Raw genomic sequence first — 19246 nt, 5'->3', positions numbered from 1 at the left:
GTAATATTCTTAGTAGATGTAGGTAATTTGAATTAATTTGATCGGTAATTAACTTAAATATAAGCATTTTCTGTAAAATAGTATATTTGGAGGCACCCATGAATCTGTAAAATAGTGTGTTGTAGACACCCCGAATTTAAGTGAGAAAATAGCTAGTTATTAACTATTTAAGTAGTGTATATTAAACCAAACACGTTTCTGATTATGTATAGTAAATTTGAATTAATTTGACCCGTAATTAACTTAAATAATTCATTTTCTGTAAAATAATGTGTTGTAGACACCCCGAATTTAAGTGAGATAATAGCTAGTTATTAACTATTTAAGTAGTGTATATTAAACCAAACACGTTTCTGATTATGTATAGTAAATTTGAATTAATTTGACCCGTAATTAACTTAAATATAAGCATTTTCTGTAAAATAGTAAGTTGTAGTCACCCTTAAATTTAAGTAAATTAGTTCGGAATTAAGTTTTAAAATGGTTTATAAAATAGATCATAGCTTGCTTATTATATATATGCAATTTTGAACCAGTTTCACCGGTAATTAACTTAAATATAAGTCTTTTTCTATAAAACTACTGCTATAGTAGTTTTCCTACTGAGGGCACTTGTAGGCACTTTCTGTAATTCTGTAAAAAAGTGGCGGCCCCCCTATCTATGCATATACGGAGGGTGCCGGACCCTATGAAACGTGTAAACCACAAGAGATATTAAAATTTTGGAAAAGGCGTGCAATTTAAACGGAACCAAACCTAACCTAACCTAACCTAACCTAACCTAACAAAACCAAACAAAACCTAACCTAACAAAACCAAACAAAACCTAACCTAACCGATAGTAATGTAGGGTTGTTCTGTAATAAAATAATGAGTTTTTAAATGAAATTTCCTTTAAATAAATGGAAAAAAAATTAAATTAGCCACCATGCTACCGGATCGCTGAAATCTAGGGTGATCTTGAGGCAATATTTATCTCTAGTTTTGGTATACGCGCGCGCTGGGACCCTCCGTATATGCATAGATAGGGGGCCTTTTCCAAATTTTCTTTTTGCTCTAACTTTTTTCCTATTCATTTCCGGTGAAAAATTTTTACGCCATAATTTTTCTTACCTCATATACTTTCCAAAAAACCAAACCACAATAAAATCTGAGAGGTGGGTGGTATTCTTGGAAATAGCCCATTATCGTCATAATTAATACATGGAATGATTTAATTAGCAATTTAATATTAAACTGAAACTCAATTATAAATATCAGAAGTTAAAAGGGCTGTTCTACCCCCCCCCCTCCTTCTTTTTTACCCAACCGCAAAGCTAAGTTCCCTGAGGAAGACCGTAGTTTGCCCATGGTTCGATAGCTCCTTTAAAGGGGCTCACCGGCACTGTTGGGTTCAAGTCCGCCCTTAGTTCAGGGGGAAAACACCCAGCTCTTTGGCCATATGGAATGGCACCACCGTCGCGGTGGGCGGGTGGCAATATACTAACAAACAGTTTGACCCCCCTTCACCCCAATAGCTCCGGCCAGTCCCTTTAATATCCTGAGAAGCATAAGACTCGACGCGTACTGGAATTGAGTGGAGTCTGTAAATTGTTTAATTTTGAAGAATTAGTTGTTTTCAATGGTAAAAAAGGATTAAATTGGTAAAATATAAATCATTTTTAATTACAATTAAATGTATTTTATGGGGAAACTACCGAAGTTTCAAGCTACTACAATTTAGTGATTTTCGAACTTAGGCACCCTTCGGCACGTTCGCTTTTTTCGTATTTTACTGATTTTCCGATTTTCGAAGTTCGCTTTTTTCTGTACTTTTCTGGTTTTTAAATGTAAATTTGACATTTCAAATTGAAAAAACATGGATCCAGACCGGTTGGAAATAACCAGTCATGTCAATTTTGGCTATGAACCAGAAAATATGAACCTAGATTTACTTGCAAAGTATAATTCTGACCGAGATTCAAATTCTAGTGATTTCTCAACACCCTTATCTAGCGACTGGCAAGTATTTTCGAATAAACGAATGGTGTAAACCAAGGAGCGAATTTTCGCTAGTTTACCACCCCGAACTCTTCTCTAACCACTGTTGAGAAAATTAACCTAATTGGGGTTGGTCAGTTAATGAAAATTGGCTTCCAAAGTCTACCTCCTAGTCTCACACTTAGTAGTGTTAAATATTAGTGGGTCCGAGCCAGAATGGAGTGAAAGCGTTGGTTCCAAAGGCGAACTGTTCTACGTTGAAAATTCAAAGAGCTCCGAAGCGAAAAATGACTCAATTTTACTCGAATCCAACTCTGAAAACCGTTTTAATCTTCGAGCAAAGGATAAACTCGGTGGTGGTAAATCAGTAATCGCCAATGAAAATGAGAAATCTGTTAAAACAAATCAAAAGGTACGGAAAAAATTAATTTTTATAACGAAATTATAGTAAATTTTCCGTTAATTTAGTTGGAAATAAAAGATATAACTCTTCGTGTTAAAAAAAATCAAGTTAAACATTCAGTACCATCTTCGAAACTTTGCGAATCAATCCTAGGCATAATTCTGGGTGAAGAGACTAATTGCGATTACAGATCGAGTCTTAGAGATAATCGCCGCGTTTTAATTAAAGGCTTCGTGCCTGGTGGAATTGCCATGAAATCTGAACTATTTTGTTTAGGTTAGCATCAAGAAGTGATATCTAGTTTATTAGGGAGAAGGTATAAGATGCCTAAGTATACGCGCGCCATAGTCCCAGTCCCCCTTTCAAAATACAAGGGGGGACGTAAAAGGAGGCCGGGCTATTTCGCCTCTCCTCAGTCGGAAAATATGACTGTAATTTTCGTCACTCGCGTCGTCGCGCTGACGTGAGTTTTCAAGAACCAATGAGATGCTGGTTGTAATTTAGAGGCGGCGGGAATTAACTCCGGACCTACTATACGTTTGGACTGGCGATAAAGCTAGAAATGTGGGGCGAATTTATACCTTCTCCCTAATAAACTAGATATCACTTCTTGTTAGCATTAACAATATTTCAAACAAGTTAATTAGATTCTTAACTTCATTATAAATACAGGAGATGTTATACTTAAAATTGATGGTAAAGACATTGTTAATATCGAAAGTATTTCCGTGCAATTGTCTAAAATAATTTTTCCTAAGAAAAGGGTTTGTTCTTTTAAATTTCTCATTACTCCGTTCCGTTACTAATCACCGTTAAGATGTTAATCATTCATTATAGATATCTTTACAAATCGAAAGAAAATTAGTGGAATCTACCTTAATAAATACGCGCGATGTTAAAGATAAAGACAAAAGTTTTATATTAAAATTGATTAAACCTGGTTTGGATCAATTTGAAATCAAAGACTTAATTATTAGAGACGTTCACGCTGTTATTTACTTACGTAATTCTGGCAACGCCGCCGCCGCTTCGTCACCAAGTGTATGAATGACGTATTATCCATTTCCATTTCCATTAAAAGCGCTGCTGCATTTTTATCGTAACTCTTATTAAATATATATTAGGATGGAATCGTTTATCAATATCCCGTTTCAAATTGTCTATCTTCGTTATCGGGGATGTTTATTACTATCGCTCATTTAATTTCCGAAATTACTAATTCGTCTTTAAGAAGGTTCGATAATAAAATAATAGGGCTGTGCGGGTACTCGAAAATGACGGGTAATCGACTTCGAGTCCGTGTCCGAGTACTCGAACGGGTACCCGGGTCCTGGTCCAAGGCCTAAAATTACCCGGCGTTTAGGGCTTGTCGAGTCCATTTTTCTTTACCAATTTAATAGCCAACTTTATCAGCTACTGATAAAAATGTTTTCATATTTAAAAAAGTTAAAATTACTATTAATGTTTAGTTTTGAAACAGTTAGAAAAAAAACAGAATGTTTTAAGAGCAAATTTGACGAATTTTGGGCTCGGATTAAGAATTTTGGACTCGAAACCATGTTTTTTGGACTCGAAAATGGACTCAAAACCATGTTTTAAGGACTCGAAAATGGACTCGAAACCATGTTTTAAGGACTCGATGGACTCGACGAGTCCACTTTTCCAGGACTCGGACTCGGACTCGAAACCTAAAAATGAGGACTCGCACACCTCTATAAAATAACAACTTTGAAATAGCTTTTAATTTCCTTCCTATTCAATTAGTTCAAGTTTGGTTTTAAACAATAAAGTTATCCGTATTAATTACTATCAAGAGGGAAATGATTTATTACTTATCGCTTTACCTCAAGAAAGGTAGAAGTAATAAATAAATATTTAAATTTTAATTATATAATTTAATAGATGAAAGAAATTTAATTTTTAATAGCCTCTCTAATGAAGCGGCGGAATCATTAATATTAAACGTAACTCGTTTAATAAAATGGAAGTTTTTCAGTTTAGGACGGTAATAATATTAATATCGACTAACTAATTAAAACATTTAGGTTAATTAAAGGGTTTTTTCTTCACTTCCAACTTACAGGGCATTTACCGAAAAAGAACATCGAAAGACGTTGGATCATCTTTTTAAGCTTTTCTTTTATAGCGTTTTAAACGATACTCTGCGGAGATCAAACTATACTTTTTTCGAATGTTTAGAAGGAATACCTCAACAAATTTTGGGACACGAAGTACAGGTGTGTTGACACCAGTACAACAATTGAATTTTTGCGTGTTTAAGTATTTTAATCGGTTATTTTAAAATTAAGGAAAGAATTGATAACCTTTTAAGTGAATTAGAAGCGGGAGACTTTGGCGATATTGTAATAAAACTTGTTAGAAAGAAATTTAATTAAAGGGAGGGTGAAGTGGAAAATCAAGTGATTTTTTATCGATTCTTCTACTAATTATAAGACCAGTCTGCATAGTGAAACATTCAGGAAATACCAGCTCCGAATGATTTCAAAATTCAAATTAGGTTCAGATTTTAAGGATAATTTTAAAGAAGGACCTCCGACCAATCGCGTAACGCCCTGCCTTGTTGTTAACAAAATTCTCGTGGCACGCAGACTCCGTGTTGAATGAAATTTATCACGAGATTTAATAAAATTAGGCCCGCGACGTGACAATCGTGGCGCGAGACATGGATAAGAGAATTTTGTTAAATGGAAGGCAGGGCGTTACGCGATTGGTCGGCAGTCCTTGTTTAAAATTATCCTTAAAATCTGAACCTAATTTGAATTTTAAAATCATTCGGAGTTGGTATTTCCTGAATGTTTCACTTTGCAGACTGCTCTTATAATTAGTAGAAGAATCGATAAAAAATCACTTGATTTTCTACTTCACCCTCCCTTTAAGAAACTGACTTAATTTTATCTTAATTATTATTATTTATAGTCGGAATCATTTTTCGATACAAAAAGATTGTATCTCATTTTGGGATCCGCGCTTTTTTATAAGGTTGACTGAAAATTAAATTACGGTTAATTATTATTATAAGTCATTTAAGTAGTAAAATGTTAATTAAAACTATGTTAGGGAATGTTATGCGTTAGCCATTTACCGAAGGAAGATTTGGTGGACTTCTATTTGTACATCCAGTATTTTCAACTGATAAATTTGACAACGGAAAATGAAGTTGGCCAGATAATAGTCTGGCAGGAAGTTTATCCAACTAGGCGCCAAAAAACATTTCATAATGTGTCAGCTACCAATAATTTTGATTTTCAAGAACAGGAAGGTCGTTGGTTCACCCTTATTGTTGCATTGGTAAAGCCGCCACAAACGCTTAAACAAACAAGACACGATCGTTGTTACGAGGATTTGTTTAAATTTATTTACCGCAGAATAACTGCTTGCTCTGTGTTCTACTTGAAGTGGGAGGTTGTACTGCTAGGGCGGGTAATCATCCGCGACCCGATCCTTTTTACGTTGACCAGGTCCGTAATGTTCTTTTAAAGATGAACGAAACGGAAATTGCTTCTCAAATTGAGAAAGGGTACATTAAAAACACTTTTAATTGTTGCAAAACGCATTGCATTAATAAATATTCTATGAGAGCGGTAGCTCTCTTAGATAAGACTTCATACTGACTTTAATGTATAAGGATGGTTTTTTTTTACCTTAGACTTCGAGAAAATCCGAACACGCCCGAATTGGCGGATCCTAATATTATTCTTAATAAAATGAAGGAATCCACGAGTAAATTGCGCCTTTTACGTCCTCAACCTCAATTGGCTCAGAATAAAAGTTTATCGTTATCGAGGCACATGTTGCATCGTAAAGAAACATTGGGAAAATATTCAATTAGCCATTCCAGTCTTTTATCCTCACCCGGTAAATTAATTAATAATAATTAAATTTAATATTAATTAATATTCTATAGTTAATTTCGAGTATTATATAAAGGGAAAAAATTTCAAGATGGCGGCGGAGGAATGAGCCCAAAAAAACTCGCGAGTTATCACGGAGATTTAGAAAAACAATCATTGCTAAGCCATAATAGTATGCCAAGGAATTATTAATTATTTAAATTAATTATTATTAATCCCACTAACCATTTAGGTCCACCAGATGATTTTGATCACGAGCGATCACTCAGTCCTCACAATGATAGTAGCAGTATGTTGTACAATAAAAATGGTGCGGGACACGTAGCCGCGTCATCATCTTGTTCAGACGCTGAATCTCGTACCAGTAGCGAAGATATTTACAGAGTTAGAAACAATAGAATAAATACATCGAATCCTTTAAGTTTAAATTAATTTGTTTAAAATTAAATTAATCATTTAGGGATTAAAATCTCGCAGAGTTTTATCAGGAAGTTTTGATCTGAGTAGTCTCAGAACTGATCTTGATGACATTGAGAGTGAATCATGCGCAGAATCTCCAAAGTTAGATGAATTCTTCATGGATTTTAATCTAAATTACCAAAATTGTCGCTGAAACTTATGTCTTTTAGGTTGTTAAGCGGTCGTGACGTTAATTTGCTTCACTATATCCATCTTAACACTGGAGAGGGAATTTTAATCTCTCCTAATGAGGACGTTCTTCCAATTAAAGATTCTTCCAATTCTTTACGGTCTCAAATTATTTCTTCCTTTCAAAACTGCGTCACAAACATCCATAAAGTCTTCCAGACCACAATGAAGAATAAAGATTTAGCTAAGAAAGATATGGCTTCAAAGTTCGCTGATAACGTTTTGCCTCCAATTAAAGAGCACGGTGTATTATTCCACATTACACCTAATGAACTTTTAAACGCTAACAATCAAGCTAAGAAAACGGCATCCACTTTAGCCTTTTGGGTCATAGGGTAAGAAAGAAATTAAAATTTTCAATTTGCTTAACGATATTATTATTAAACTAATTAATTAATATCTCAGGAGAATGTTTATGGTACCAGAACCAAAAGAGGTCTACGTTTGTTTTCAAGATTCCACAGCTCAAAATTTGGTTGAATTGGCGTTTAAATTAAGTTTCGGGAACTTGTATTAATTATTAATTAACCCCTACAGTATTTTTTAAATTTAACAGTAACTTAATATCATAAGTTTATAAGATATGTTCCATAAGCGTGTCACTCGTTAATGAGAGCTTGTCACGAAGTGACGTAGATGAAACGTCATAGATTCTTGTAAAGCGACGCGTAGTGAGGCCTTGTCAAAGGCTTAGTACAGAATAAAGAGGAGGATGGACTGCAAAACCGAGTGTAGTCAATTCTCACGTCGTTCTTGAACTAGCTCTCATTAAGCCTCTAACATTACGAAGTATGGGAAGTGACATACTTATGGAACATATCTTATAAACTTATGTTAATATCAATTGTGATAAATTACAGGTTTTTTTTGTTTAACTTGGTATTAAAATGCTCATTTTTATAGTAAAAAAAAGTTTTAATCATTGAATTCAACTTATGTTCCAAAAAGTAAAGTTTGGGCAAAAAATTCTAATTACTAATTTGTACTAATGATTTTCCTACAAGCCCCTACATTAGTAAAACAGACACAGTCGCTAAATCATTTTGGGTAATAAACCCCATCAATTTGGTCCCAATCTTCATCATCAGATTCAAAAACATCGGCTACGCAATTTCTTTTAGTTTCAGTTACAGTTTTAACCTAATAGTATGAAACTCAATTTACGCCTCATTTAGAGAGAGAGAGAGCATGGATTAACTAACGCTAGGGATAGTTCGTTCCCCCAAAAAGATAACGCATGCATGTTCCAAACGCCCCCTAGCAGCAGCCACTGTCCCTAACAGGAAGTTATAAGAAAATTGGACCAAATATCACGTGGTCTATGACGTCAAAATTGAAATACTGCCTAAATTGGGCAAAAACGATTTATTTTGGCGAGAGATGGCGCTATATCTCCATCCGTTTTGGTCCAATAAATTGGGGGAATCAAGGAATAATTCGGAACATGTAGTTGGCGATAGCATTACATGGGAAACCCAGTTAGTGAACAATCCCTAGCGTTAGTTAATCCATGGAGAGGGAGAGAGAGGGATTTAAAACTTACGCAACTGCATTGTTGATCTATGGGTCGCTGTTTCCTTAAAAGTGGTCCAAATCGTTGTAAAAGTCTTTCACTGTGTGATCCATCCCAATAAACCTTTCCGCAATGATCGCAGACGTAAAAGACGGTAATGGCTTGGAATAAACCTTCGTGTAATTTTTCCGCTTGTACTGCAATTCCATTTTGCAACAAAACAGCATCAACATTGATGGTACCACCAGGAAATGAGACCCATTGTGTTCCATACGTTCTTTTCTCTACAGATCTTTTCCACATAGTTCTCATAGCGGAAGGAGTAACGTATATGTAACCATCACCGTTGCATATCTGAAAATGTATTTCAGGGTTCATACAACTTTTGGAAATAAATTTCCCTGAGATTTCCAGGTTTTTCCCCCCATATACTTCCCTGAGTTTTCCAGGTTTTTCCCGTATATGGAGTATCCTATGGAGAAAATGCCATCGAAGGACGGGGGGGAGGGGGCAAATAGGACTATAACATACTCAAAGGACATCCCCGTATCTCTAATATAACCAGAGTTATGAGCCTCCAAAGTTTAGTGTAATGTTAATCCTATGGAGGGTATGTTTACGAACATTTTGCTTAATTACTCGGCCCCTGTTTGTCGTAGCCCTAAGTTCTTAGTATGGTTGGATGGAGGGCAAATAGGACTATAACATACTCAAAGGAAATCCCCGTATCTCTAATATAACCAGAGTTATAAGCCTCCAAAGTTTAGTGTAATGTTAATCCTATGGAGGGTATTTTTATGAACATTTTGCTTAATTACTCGGCCCCTGTTTGACGCAAATTTCCCTGAATTTTAATAAAAATTCTAAATTTCCCTGAGGTTTTTCTCAACTATTTATTTCCCTGACTTTTCCAGGTTTTCCCTGTTTTCCAGGTTTGTATGAACCCTGTATTTAAATATAAATATAATCTATAATAAATTGATTTAAAACTTACGGTGCAACGAGATAAAATATCTCCGCTTTGTACTTGAACATTATAATGTTTCAAAACTAATTCAAATTGATCTTGGGCGCTCATATCGTTAGGAACATTCATACACTTTCCAGGAGGAACATATTGCTTCAACTGTGTTATATGTAAAACTTTATACTACTATCACGGTGGGGGGGGGGGGGATAAAATATTACCATTTCATAAGGTTGACCATTTGATAGAATGTATCGATCCTCATCTTGACCAATCTATATGACCCAAAATAAAATTATTAATTTAATCTCTATCAATTGATAGAGTTACCAGAAGTGAGATGAGACTAGAAGTACTGAGCTAACCAAATTCTTCACTCGGCTAAAGTGAATTAATATTCTTGATAACACACGAACGGTTGGCCCTCTAGTGGCGATTTCAGAATTTTCCCTCGAAAACGTGAGACGCTCGCGGTGGTAGACGGGCGAACTAGATTCAAGCACTCGCGTCCGTGTTTCGCCGCTTTAGGTTGAGGGGAAAGGGGTAGGAAATTTTTTTGGAACTCGACCAATTTTTTTCTCAGTAGTGTAGTGTAGGCGCGTGGGAAGCGGCGTAAAATCCTCAAATTTGTTCACTAGTGCCAGGATCTACTATCAATGCTAGAGCCCTTCACTTCTAGTCTCATCTCACTTCTGGAGTTACTATACTAACCCTGGCAGCTTTTCCGTGATCATCTTTACCATCCAAAATGATTGTATCAATACCGCAAAGTCTTAACTGTCTGCCTAATCCTTGCAACATATTGTCAACAACAACTCTAAACTGAGCGACGCTTATAGGAGGATTGTTTGTTTCGTGGGGAGATTTAATTATTGGCTTCGGAACCTAAATAATATTAAAGTTGGCTTTGATTCCCCCTAATTTGGTATAAATTTGCTGCAAATTCGAAAAGAAAAAAATTAAACACAAACGGTCACGTTTGAATTACTCGGAGGAGAGTAATTAAAAGATTCGACTGATAAATCTATCACTTCATCCAAATTTAAGTTTAAGCTAATGGCTTTGGCTGACCAAACTTCGTAGATTTGTAAGAGACAGTGAGCGTCTAGGGCTAAATGAATAATAAAAATAATTAATTACAAGCGATTAATTAAACTAATAATTAATTAAAGGGAGGGTGAAGTAGAAAATCAAGTGATTTTTTATCGATTTTTTTACTAATTATAAGACCAGTCTGCATAGTCAAACATTTACACCAGGAAATATCAACTCCGAATGATTTTAAAATTCAAATTAGGTTCAGATTTAAAAGATAATTTTAAACAAGGACCGCCGACCAATCGCGTAACGCCCTGCCTTTTTATTAACAAAATTCTCGTGGCACGTTACGTGTTGAATGAAATTTATCACGAGATTTGATAAAATTTGCTCGCGACGTGATAATCGTGGCGAGAGACATGGAGCATGCGTGCCACGAGAATTTTGTTAACAAAAAGGCAGGGCGTTACGCGATTGGTCGGAGGTCCTTGTTTAAAATTATCCTTAAAATCTGAACCTAATTTGAAATAATTTTAAAATCATTCGGAGTTGGTATTTCCTGGATGTTTCACTATGCAGACTGGTCTTATAATTAGTAGAAAAATCGATAAAAAATCACTTGATTTTCTACTTCACCCTCCCTTTAACAAGTTAAATACAAGCGTATATAATTTGTTCTTCTCGTAAAGGTCTTCTTTCCCAATTCGAAAACTGTTCACTTTTATTCAAAGGACTGCCCAATATAGTTCTAGTTAACTCCGTTAACGTTTTACTCTTAGCGATAGAACATTTTGGCGAATGAGGTTCAACAAAAATGGGATATTTTAACTTGATCTTGAAAATAAAAGCGTAGGTACTTTCTGATACAATTCGAAATTTAAATCCAAATAAACTATTAGTATATTACTTTGTCATATATTTTCATCAGGTCCAAAACATTTTTGGTTCGTTTCAACTTTTCTTTTGCACTAGGAACAAAATCAGCCAATTTTTCCAAATCGGTGGTAAATCCAAAGACTAGTTTTTTGATTTGAGGATTACACAGAAGATCAATTAACATTTCTTTTTCGGGTGGTGACAAACATTCCCGTAATTTCAGAGTATCAAAGATATATATTTTATCGTGAACCGCAATTTGCAAAATAGAAAGAGGAGATCTAACAAAAAAAAAAAAAAAAAAATAACAAAAAAAAAATAAAAAAGAAGAACACTAAATCGTTAAAACACGAGGGGTCGGACGTTTGTCAAAATCCCGTACACTTCGTTTGAAATCTGTTTAAAATCTCTCTCAAAAATCTCGAAATCCCGAAATCTCACGTCAAAATCTAAAAATCTTAAAATCTCACGTCAAAATCTAAAAATCTTAAAGTCTCACGTCAAAATCTGAAAATTTTAAAATCTCACGTCAAAATCTAAAAATCCCAAAATCCCTACCTTAAAAACTGAAAATCCCGAAATCCCTATTTTAAAATCTGAAAATCCCGAAATCTTCACCTAAAATCCCGAAATCTCACATTAAAATCTAGAAATCCCGAAATCTTAACGTAAAATCCCGAAATCTCACATTAAAATCTAGAAATCCCGAAATCTTAACGTAAAATCCCGAAATCTCATCCTAAAATATCAAAATCAGAAAATCTCCTCGAAATCCCAAAATCTCCTCAAAATCTGAAAATCTCCTCAAAATCTGAAAATCTCCTCAAAATCTGAAAATCTCCTCAAAATCTGAAAATCTCCTCAAAATCTGAAAATCTCCTCGAAATCTGAAAATCTCCTTCAAAATCTGAAAATCTTGTTCCAAAGCCCGAAATCTCCTTCAAAATCTGAAAATCCTGAACAAAATCCCGAAATCTTCTTCGAAATCTGAAAATCGCGTTCAAAATCTGAAAATCTCCTTTAAAATCCCGAAATCTTATAATCTTGGACTAGATTTCCAGATTTCTAAAATCTGAGTCAGAATCTCAAAATCTGGGGCAAAATCTCAAAATCTTTGTCAAAATCTTGAAATCTCAAAATCCCGTACACTAAAATGCCGAACGTCCGACGCCTCGTTAAAACAAGTATAAAAATATAATTAAATATTGAATACTAACTCTCCAGATGGATTGGAAGCTCCCAGACAAGGTTTCCATTCCCCGTCAATTCCCAAAAGGTAATAATTTCGCGTCAGATCCTTTAAAGCTCTCCAATACTGTTTAACATCGTCAACGATAAAAACGCTAGAAATGTCTAAAGGAAGTGAAAGATAGCTGGTACGAGGCGAATCCTCCCAATATTCTTGTTCATTATAACTCGAAGACTGAGCGCTAGCGGATGAGTAAGAGTCGCTACTCAGTGAGTCGCCGCATATTTTCAGCTCGTAAGGTAAATCAGCTTGATCAATATTAAAAATATCCGCCCATTTTTTAGCCTCTACATAATCATTGTGGTTGCACAATTGAGTCAAAAGTAACAACTGCATCTTTTCATTGTCTCCCACAGTTTCCAAAACTAAATCCACCCAATTATCATCGTTGACGCTTTTCTAATGAGTGTAACATACGCTTTTAGTGGTTAATGACTGAAGAAATTAAAGGAAATGTTCAAGTAACGTAACATTATAACAAGAAGTGATATCTAGTTAATTAGGGGGAAGGTATAAATTCGCGCCACATTTCTAGCTCTTTATCTCCAGTCCAAACGTATAGTAGGTTCGGAGTTAATCCCCGCCGCCTCTAAATTACAACCAGCGAGATATCTCATTGGTTCTTGAAAACTCACGTCAATGACGAAAATTACGTATTTTCCGACTGTGGAGAGGCGAAATAGAGTAATTTCTTTCGCATATACGGCAACGTCATAACCCTCTATCTCTTACCTTAGTGATATTCCCCTCCCCTTCCCTTCCGGGGGCAAATAGTATTCTCTAGTACAAAGTTGCCCCTAACGTAGGGGATACACAGTCCACTCCCCCTCTCAACCGAAATTACTCTATAGCCCGGCCTCCTCTAACGCCCCCCCCCCATTGCATTTTGAAAGGGGGACTGCTGGGACTATGGCGCGCGGCGCGAATACTTAGGCATCTTATACCTTCCGCCTAATAAAATAGATATCACTTCTTGATTATACCTTAAAAAACGGTCTTTTTCTAAATATAAAAGGTTAATTATTGAAGAAATAAATAATCTAATTTTACAAAATAATTAGCATTGAAAACGAGGACTACGGTGCCGCCCCCTCTCTCTCAGCCTGTAAGAATTCAACCAATACTGTAGGGGTAAGAGGTTCTAACTAGCAGACGCCACTGAAACAATGGCGGATGGCGCGCTGGTCCTCGTTTTTAAGACTAATTAAATGCTAATTATTTTGAAATAAGAGATCATTTAAATATTTAGAAAAAGGCCATTCTTTTAGGGTATAATGTTATGGCACCTGAAGCTTTCCATTAACTTGAAATATTAAAATTACCTCAACGTATTTTTTGTACATGACATACTTCAAAGCCCCCTCGCATCTGATATGCGTTAATTTAGGGCACATACTCATGGGTAACTTATAAAGCTTAATGAGTCTAGCTTCAAGCTTGCTAATAGATTTTGGAACAAATTTCCCGCGTTTCACATTTGGCACTTGTAATTCACTATTTGAACAATATATATTAGTTAGGCCTAACTAACGGGGGAATGTTTTTTTAAACAATATTACGTAATGAGAGTATCAATGATAGAAGGGTCTCCGACTAATTCATCAAGGAAAAGTATAAACTCTTTTTGGAGGTTAGGTTCATCCCTTAAGTAATTCTCAACAACATTCATTTTGTCTTGGAGAAATAATGGTACCGCGACCTAAACACGCCTCGTTAAATTTAATTACGATTGAGCAGGGTTCATACAACTTTTGGAAAACAAATTTCCCTGAGATTTCCAGGTTTTTCCCCATATACTTCCCTGAGATTTCCAGGTTTTTCCCCATATACTTCCCTGAGATTTCCAGGTTTTTCCCCATATACTTCCCTGAATTTTCCAGGTTTTTCCCCATATACTTCCCTGAGTATTCAAGGTTTTTCCCGTATATAGAGTATCCTATGGAGCAAATGTTAATGAAGGAGGGGGGGACAAATAGGACTAAAACATACTCAAAGGACATCCCCGTATCTCTAATATAAACAGAGTTATGAGCCTCCAAAGTGTAGTGTAATGTTAATCCTATGGAGGGGTTTGTTTATTTTCGTTCTGCTTAATTACTCGGCCCCTGTTTGTCGTAGCCCTATGTTTTTAGTATGGTTGTATGGGGGGCAAATAGGACTGTAACATACTCAAAGGACATCCCCGTATCTCTAGTAGAACCAGAGTTATGAGCCTCCAAAGTATAGTGTAATGTTAATCCTATGGAGGGGATGTTTATGAACATTTTGCTCAATTACTCGGCCCCTGTTTGTCGTAGCCCTAAGTTTTTAGTATGGTTGGATGGGGGACAAATTGGACTATAACATACTCAAAGGACATCCTCGTATCTCTAATATAACCAGAGTTATGAGCCTCCAAAGTGTAGTGTAATGATAATCCTATGGAGGGGATGTTCACGAACATTTTGCTTAATTACTCGGCCCCTGTTTGACGAAAATTTCCATGATTTCCCTGAATTTTACTAAAAATTCCAATTTTCCCTGAAGTTTTTGTCAACTATTTATTTCCCTGATTATTCCAGGTTTTCACTGTTTTCCAGGTTTGTATGAACCCTGTTGAGAGATGTGATTCTTATAGGTTAATTTAATTAACTTACATCTTTTAATACAAAAAAGTTTTGTAATTTTGTAGCAGTTATGATTGAACATGCCTATGCAATAAGTTGATGACGTTATCACACTACAGTCTTGATATGACCAAATAAGCCACTTACCTCTACATATTTCTTCTCCAATAATAAGGTTTGTACATTTTCCGCAACGAGGGTCTTAGCATCTCCCAATTTATATACTTGGGCTATACATTCCAATATCGCTAATTTGTTAAATTTGAGTCCAATGTGGATAGCTCTTATCTTCAAGTCATTGGTGAGATGGTGGAGGGTTCTTTGTCGCTTTGACAATACATTTTCTACTTCGTTAACAATGAGCGTAGGGAGTTTCGACGGTTTATTTCTAAAGTAACTGCAACACTCATTAAGGAGGATGATGCCTTCTTCGTAAGGATTATTAGCATTTTCTATCTTAAAGCGAAATTCTAAGGCAGCCTTCTGTTGGTTTGCCGGTTGTTTCAGGAAATTCCAATCCAGTCCCGAAGTGCTCATCTTGAGAATATTTTCAAATAGTGAAGCGACTAAAATTTTAATTTAGGAGTAAAAATAAGAACAATTTGCATGCCAATGCATTGAGTTCAAAGAGTCGTCACATTAAGCCTCGGCTTATCAAAATAACAAATACATAATAACTGACGACAACAACGTACTTGTATGTAATAGTTAATAGAACTTAAATTACTGAAAAAGATATGTTTGTTACTTACGGTTAAACTATTTATTCGTGTAATTACTCGTTACTTTAAGGTACACGACTTAGTTTACGTCAAACTGTTTAATGCAACAGTATTGACTGACTCTCCTCGTCTCGGCCAACACTATTTTACAAATTTACCAAGGGTGCCTAGTGCCTACAAATGCCTACAGTAGTAAAACTACTATTGTAGTAATTTTCTGTTTATTTTAAATACAGTCCCGTTTTCAACCGTTTCCTGCCTTTAATTATAAATATATATGCTCTGAATTTGCTCAAGACTGTCAGAAGGTCCTGAGGAAATTAATATTTAACTATCATTGTTAAAATATCCCTCCTATCATATTATTGGGAAGAGCCCCTATAGCCGACTCGATCACGCTTTGGATGGCTGTACGCGCTTTAGAAGCCCATCCAATAGAGCTATCTCAGTTGTGACGTCAGTGCCTAAGTAAAACGTCACGAGCTTAGCTTTGGCAGTGGGCGGCCATGTTTGGTACCACTTTGGTTCTATACTGTGTTACCACGAACTTTGTAGTGACGTCACATGCTCTTATCTCTTACCTTATTTTCAGGCGACCATATTGGCAGTCGCGAGACGTCGTCAGCTTGGGCAATACAAATTCGGGACCCAATATTGACGTCACAGTTTTTCCCCTCTAGCTTCGTGGTAGCACACTATGGGCAAATAGCATAGGTGACGTCACACTAAGGCTACTGAGATAGCTCTATAGGCCTCAAAACGCGTATTACACATTTTAAGCCAAAAATCAAAGGAGTCAGTTTTTTAATATGGCCCTTATTTTGAAAATCCTGGTTGAGATCTCTTGAAATTTTAATGAGATGTGCAAAATAAAGTGTTTTATCTTTGTGCAACATTTGAAAATTTTCTCTTCCATAGTTTTTAAAAAAAAAAAAATTAAACGAAAATTAGCCATAATGAAAAGGGCTTAGTCTTCAAACAGTTTAAATGAGTTTTCTTCGGTTTCACTGGTTCGTATCTCTTGAAATTTTAGTGAGAGGCATATTGAAGGGTTTTAAATTAAAAATGTAAGATACGCGTTTTGAGGCCGATTGGATGGGCTTCTGCAGAACGTGCAGACAAAAGCGTGATCGAGTCGGCTGTGAGTGCCCACTCGATGACGTGAGCAACGACGACATCTTAAGTCCGTGAGCTATAGAGTAATGGCAGTATTACGTATGCAAACGTCATACCCTTCTATCTCTTAGCTCAGTGTCATCCGCCTACTGGGAGCGCGTAGTATCCCCTCTTACAAGAACGCTCCCAGATGGAGGGATACACAGTCTACGCTCCTCTCTACCGCCACTAGTCTATGGCCTAGTAGAGAAACCAAAAAAAAATAATTATTTTTTTTAAATATAATTTGTAATGTGTTGTATTGTATGCTTCGGATATGAATAGTATTTCCTGCAGTCCCACCAGAGCTGTCCTGTTTCTAAAGGGTGTATTTTTTTTTATACAGCAGTCAATAAACCTATAAACCTGCAAATTTCCAACCTGCCTATGGAAATGGACGCTCGCCCCTAGGTTCCTAAAGAATAAAATAGCAGCATTCCCCCCGCCCCTCGGTCATCTTAACAAGTGATAGGCAGAATGCTAGAATGCCGCCAAAGTGCCAAGTGCCCCAAGTTCAAGACCAAAATTCCTAGGCGAAGATTCGGAGCGGTAGGTAGCCATCATTTTCTATTTATATTCAATCCAATTTCCATCAACATCTCGTTATATTTTTCTACAAATCCCATTGGTGTCGCGTATTTTTGCGCACATCAATTAGGAATACATAAATAGTAGTTTTCATTTTTATTGAGCATTTTTACAAACCATTTTTTATTATTAATTTTATTTATCATTCACGCGAGAGTAGGAAAGTTTATCTCAAAACTTTCATTCGCGTGAATCTCTTGTTCAGTAAGAAATAAACGAAGTATCAAAATATATTCCTTTGAACCACAACAATAGAGTTTTAAGTTTTCTTCTTCATCTTACCCAAAAAACCCTTTCTTAGCTTCTCTTTGTGAGAAATGATTTCCACGTCTCGGCACCTTTTCATTCAACTTATTACATTTCTTTTGAAATAAGTTCATTTTTGTTTCTCCCAAGTTCGCGCGTTTTGAGGTTTTTCAAACTTCCAAATTTTGTTCCAGTTTAATTATGATTTTTTTTTTTTGGATTACTAAAACGCACCAAAGTGACTCGAGATCATTTATTCAGGATGATTTTTTTAATGATTTTTTGTTAATCTGCGGGTTAAATCGCGTTTCAACTTTTCCCCTGCTAAACAGCGTGACTTCCTATGCGTCCAATGACTGTACTTCCGGTGGAAAGCCGGTTGGGATGAATGGGAAGAACGGGATGAGAGGTCGGGTGCACTGGGTGAGACATGGGTGGTCCCGATCCGGCTTCCGGGGCGTGCACCATTAGATCGGCCGCCACGCGACCGTCTTCATTGGCGGATAACCGCTGTTTCCGCTTTCTGTCCAGCGTGTTCAACTGAACGGGCGCCGCGTCCAGAGAGTAGTCGCTCGGGTCCTCTCTCAACGAGTCTTGGTTGTGCGATTGAGAACGCTGCATATCTTTGGCTGATCCGTCGGTACCCATGACCGAATCCTAATATAATACCATTCCAAGATTATATTCCAAAAAACAACCCTAGTATATTAAAAACTGACCTTTAGGCTGCGTCTACGTATTTTGATAACATCAGGAAAATTTTCTTGTTTGTGATTAGAGGAAGAGCCGATCTTCGGCGGAACCGTAGGAATTTCTGTATCAATTTTAGAAGAAATAAAAAACATTAAATTTTAGGTCCAAACAAAAGTCATACTCAGTACACTCACCTATGCATTGGGCGTTATTTTTCGAAGGTAAATTTCCATTCATCTTCTTGTGTTTCCTTCCGTTCTGAATTTAAAAACGAAAATTGTCTCGTCAAATTACGATCAAGCGTAAATAAATAAAAACGTGGGATTAGAAATTTAGTTAAAATTAAGATGAACCATCTGCTTTTGTATCAAATGAGAGGCCAGCGAGAAACACCTTTTTACACTAGAGGGAGGGGAGTTAACTGAGAAGATTTACAACTTCTATTAACAATAGAGAAGAGATCGGAGGAAGAGGGGGCTAGTAAAACGAAGATGTATCCCGGAATAAAATGGGAAGTAGGAAGGAAGTAAAGATGATTTACCTCTTCGATGGGAGCATCCGTAGATCCCGATCTAGTTGCCGGTTTCTCCGCTAGGGGAAATAAAGCTTCTCCATTAATCGTCTCGTGGTACTTATTAGGCGTGTACATGGCCGAATCGCTTTTCTCTTTTCTACTGGACTCTTCCTTGT

General features: G+C 36.3%; 3 protein-coding genes across 12 annotated transcripts in view; 1 reads left to right on the top strand and 2 right to left on the bottom strand.

Annotated features, from left to right (window-relative positions):
- Nucleotides 1-1161: 1161 nt before the first annotated feature.
- The window catches only part of in (inturned planar cell polarity protein), a 191778-nt gene continuing 173693 nt past the window's right edge, over nt 1162-19246 (top strand). Inside the window, exons 1-20 of one of the 7 annotated variants that reach the window (XM_089842712.1) lie at nt 1162-1624; nt 1869-2001; nt 2182-2392; nt 2449-2659; nt 3056-3147; nt 3221-3424; nt 3508-3617; nt 4148-4237; nt 4311-4388; nt 4467-4620; nt 4693-4746; nt 5321-5383; nt 5462-5692; nt 5770-5921; nt 6051-6259; nt 6332-6427; nt 6488-6639; nt 6716-6816; nt 6885-7238; nt 7309-7815. In XM_089842712.1, coding sequence (XP_089698838.1) covers nt 1919-2001; nt 2182-2392; nt 2449-2659; nt 3056-3147; nt 3221-3424; nt 3508-3617; nt 4148-4237; nt 4311-4388; nt 4467-4620; nt 4693-4746; nt 5321-5383; nt 5462-5692; nt 5770-5921; nt 6051-6259; nt 6332-6427; nt 6488-6639; nt 6716-6816; nt 6885-7238; nt 7309-7420 — 2757 coding nt within the window. In that variant the 5' untranslated portion in view covers nt 1162-1624; nt 1869-1918 and the 3' untranslated portion in view covers nt 7421-7815. Of the gene's footprint in view, nt 2002-2181; nt 2393-2448; nt 2660-3055; nt 3148-3220; nt 3425-3507; nt 3618-4147; nt 4238-4310; nt 4389-4466; nt 4621-4692; nt 4747-5320; nt 5384-5461; nt 5693-5769; nt 5922-6050; nt 6260-6331; nt 6428-6487; nt 6640-6715; nt 6817-6884; nt 7239-7308; nt 7816-19246 lie in introns of those variants that run through there. The other 6 variants (XM_089842711.1, XR_016368820.1, XM_089842710.1 and 3 more) reach the window with 6 other exon arrangements.
- On the bottom strand, nt 7798-16160 carry Nbr (exonuclease mut-7 homolog). Of its 2 annotated transcripts, none has more exons than XM_089842714.1 (14): nt 15905-16160; nt 15300-15689; nt 15183-15236; nt 14106-14245; nt 13869-14040; nt 12515-12945; nt 11329-11578; nt 11081-11255; nt 10355-10494; nt 10095-10268; nt 9605-9658; nt 9411-9542; nt 8447-8770; nt 7798-8043 (listed from the first exon to the last, which is right to left on the bottom strand). In XM_089842714.1, the coding sequence occupies exons 2-14, from the start codon at nt 15687-15689 to the stop codon at nt 7942-7944; spliced, it is 2538 nt and encodes an 845-aa protein (XP_089698840.1). In that variant the 5' UTR covers nt 15905-16160; the 3' UTR covers nt 7798-7941. The 2 variants fall into 2 exon arrangements, with proteins under 2 accessions (XP_089698840.1, XP_089698839.1); XM_089842713.1 differs by having other exon boundaries at nt 15300-15718; nt 15905-16158.
- The window catches only part of LOC149661238 (nephrin-like), a 171647-nt gene continuing 170101 nt past the window's right edge, over nt 17701-19246 (bottom strand). For all 3 annotated transcript variants that reach the window (XM_089842706.1, XM_089842704.1, XM_089842705.1), the window contains 4 exons: nt 19098-19246; nt 18751-18814; nt 18583-18677; nt 17701-18520 (listed from right to left, as the gene is read on the bottom strand). In XM_089842706.1, the coding sequence (XP_089698832.1) occupies nt 18188-18520; nt 18583-18677; nt 18751-18814; nt 19098-19246 (641 nt within the window). In that variant the 3' untranslated portion in view covers nt 17701-18187. The remainder of the gene's footprint in view (nt 18521-18582; nt 18678-18750; nt 18815-19097) is intronic.

The sequence above is a fragment of the Phalangium opilio genome, unplaced genomic scaffold (assembly GCF_054372755.1).
Source record: "Phalangium opilio isolate 3A_F unplaced genomic scaffold, DU_Popi_V2 ptg000070l_1, whole genome shotgun sequence".
Lineage (NCBI taxonomy): Eukaryota > Metazoa > Arthropoda > Arachnida > Opiliones > Phalangiidae > Phalangium > Phalangium opilio.
Note: the sequence above shows the minus strand (reverse complement) of the source record. Positions and strands in the feature narration are given on the sequence as shown.

Coding starts and splice junctions, on each gene's coding strand:
- Nbr (XM_089842714.1), bottom strand. CDS start 15,689: ATGAGCACTTCGGGACTGGATTGGAATTTCCTGAAACAACCGGCAAAC. Junction 14,246..15,182: donor ACTTTTTTGTATTAAAAGAT/GTAAGTTAATTA, acceptor AGGCGTGTTTAG/GTCGCGGTACCATTATTTCT. Junction 10,269..10,354: donor CGAGTAATTCAAACGTGACC/GTTTGTGTTTAA, acceptor AATATTATTTAG/GTTCCGAAGCCAATAATTAA.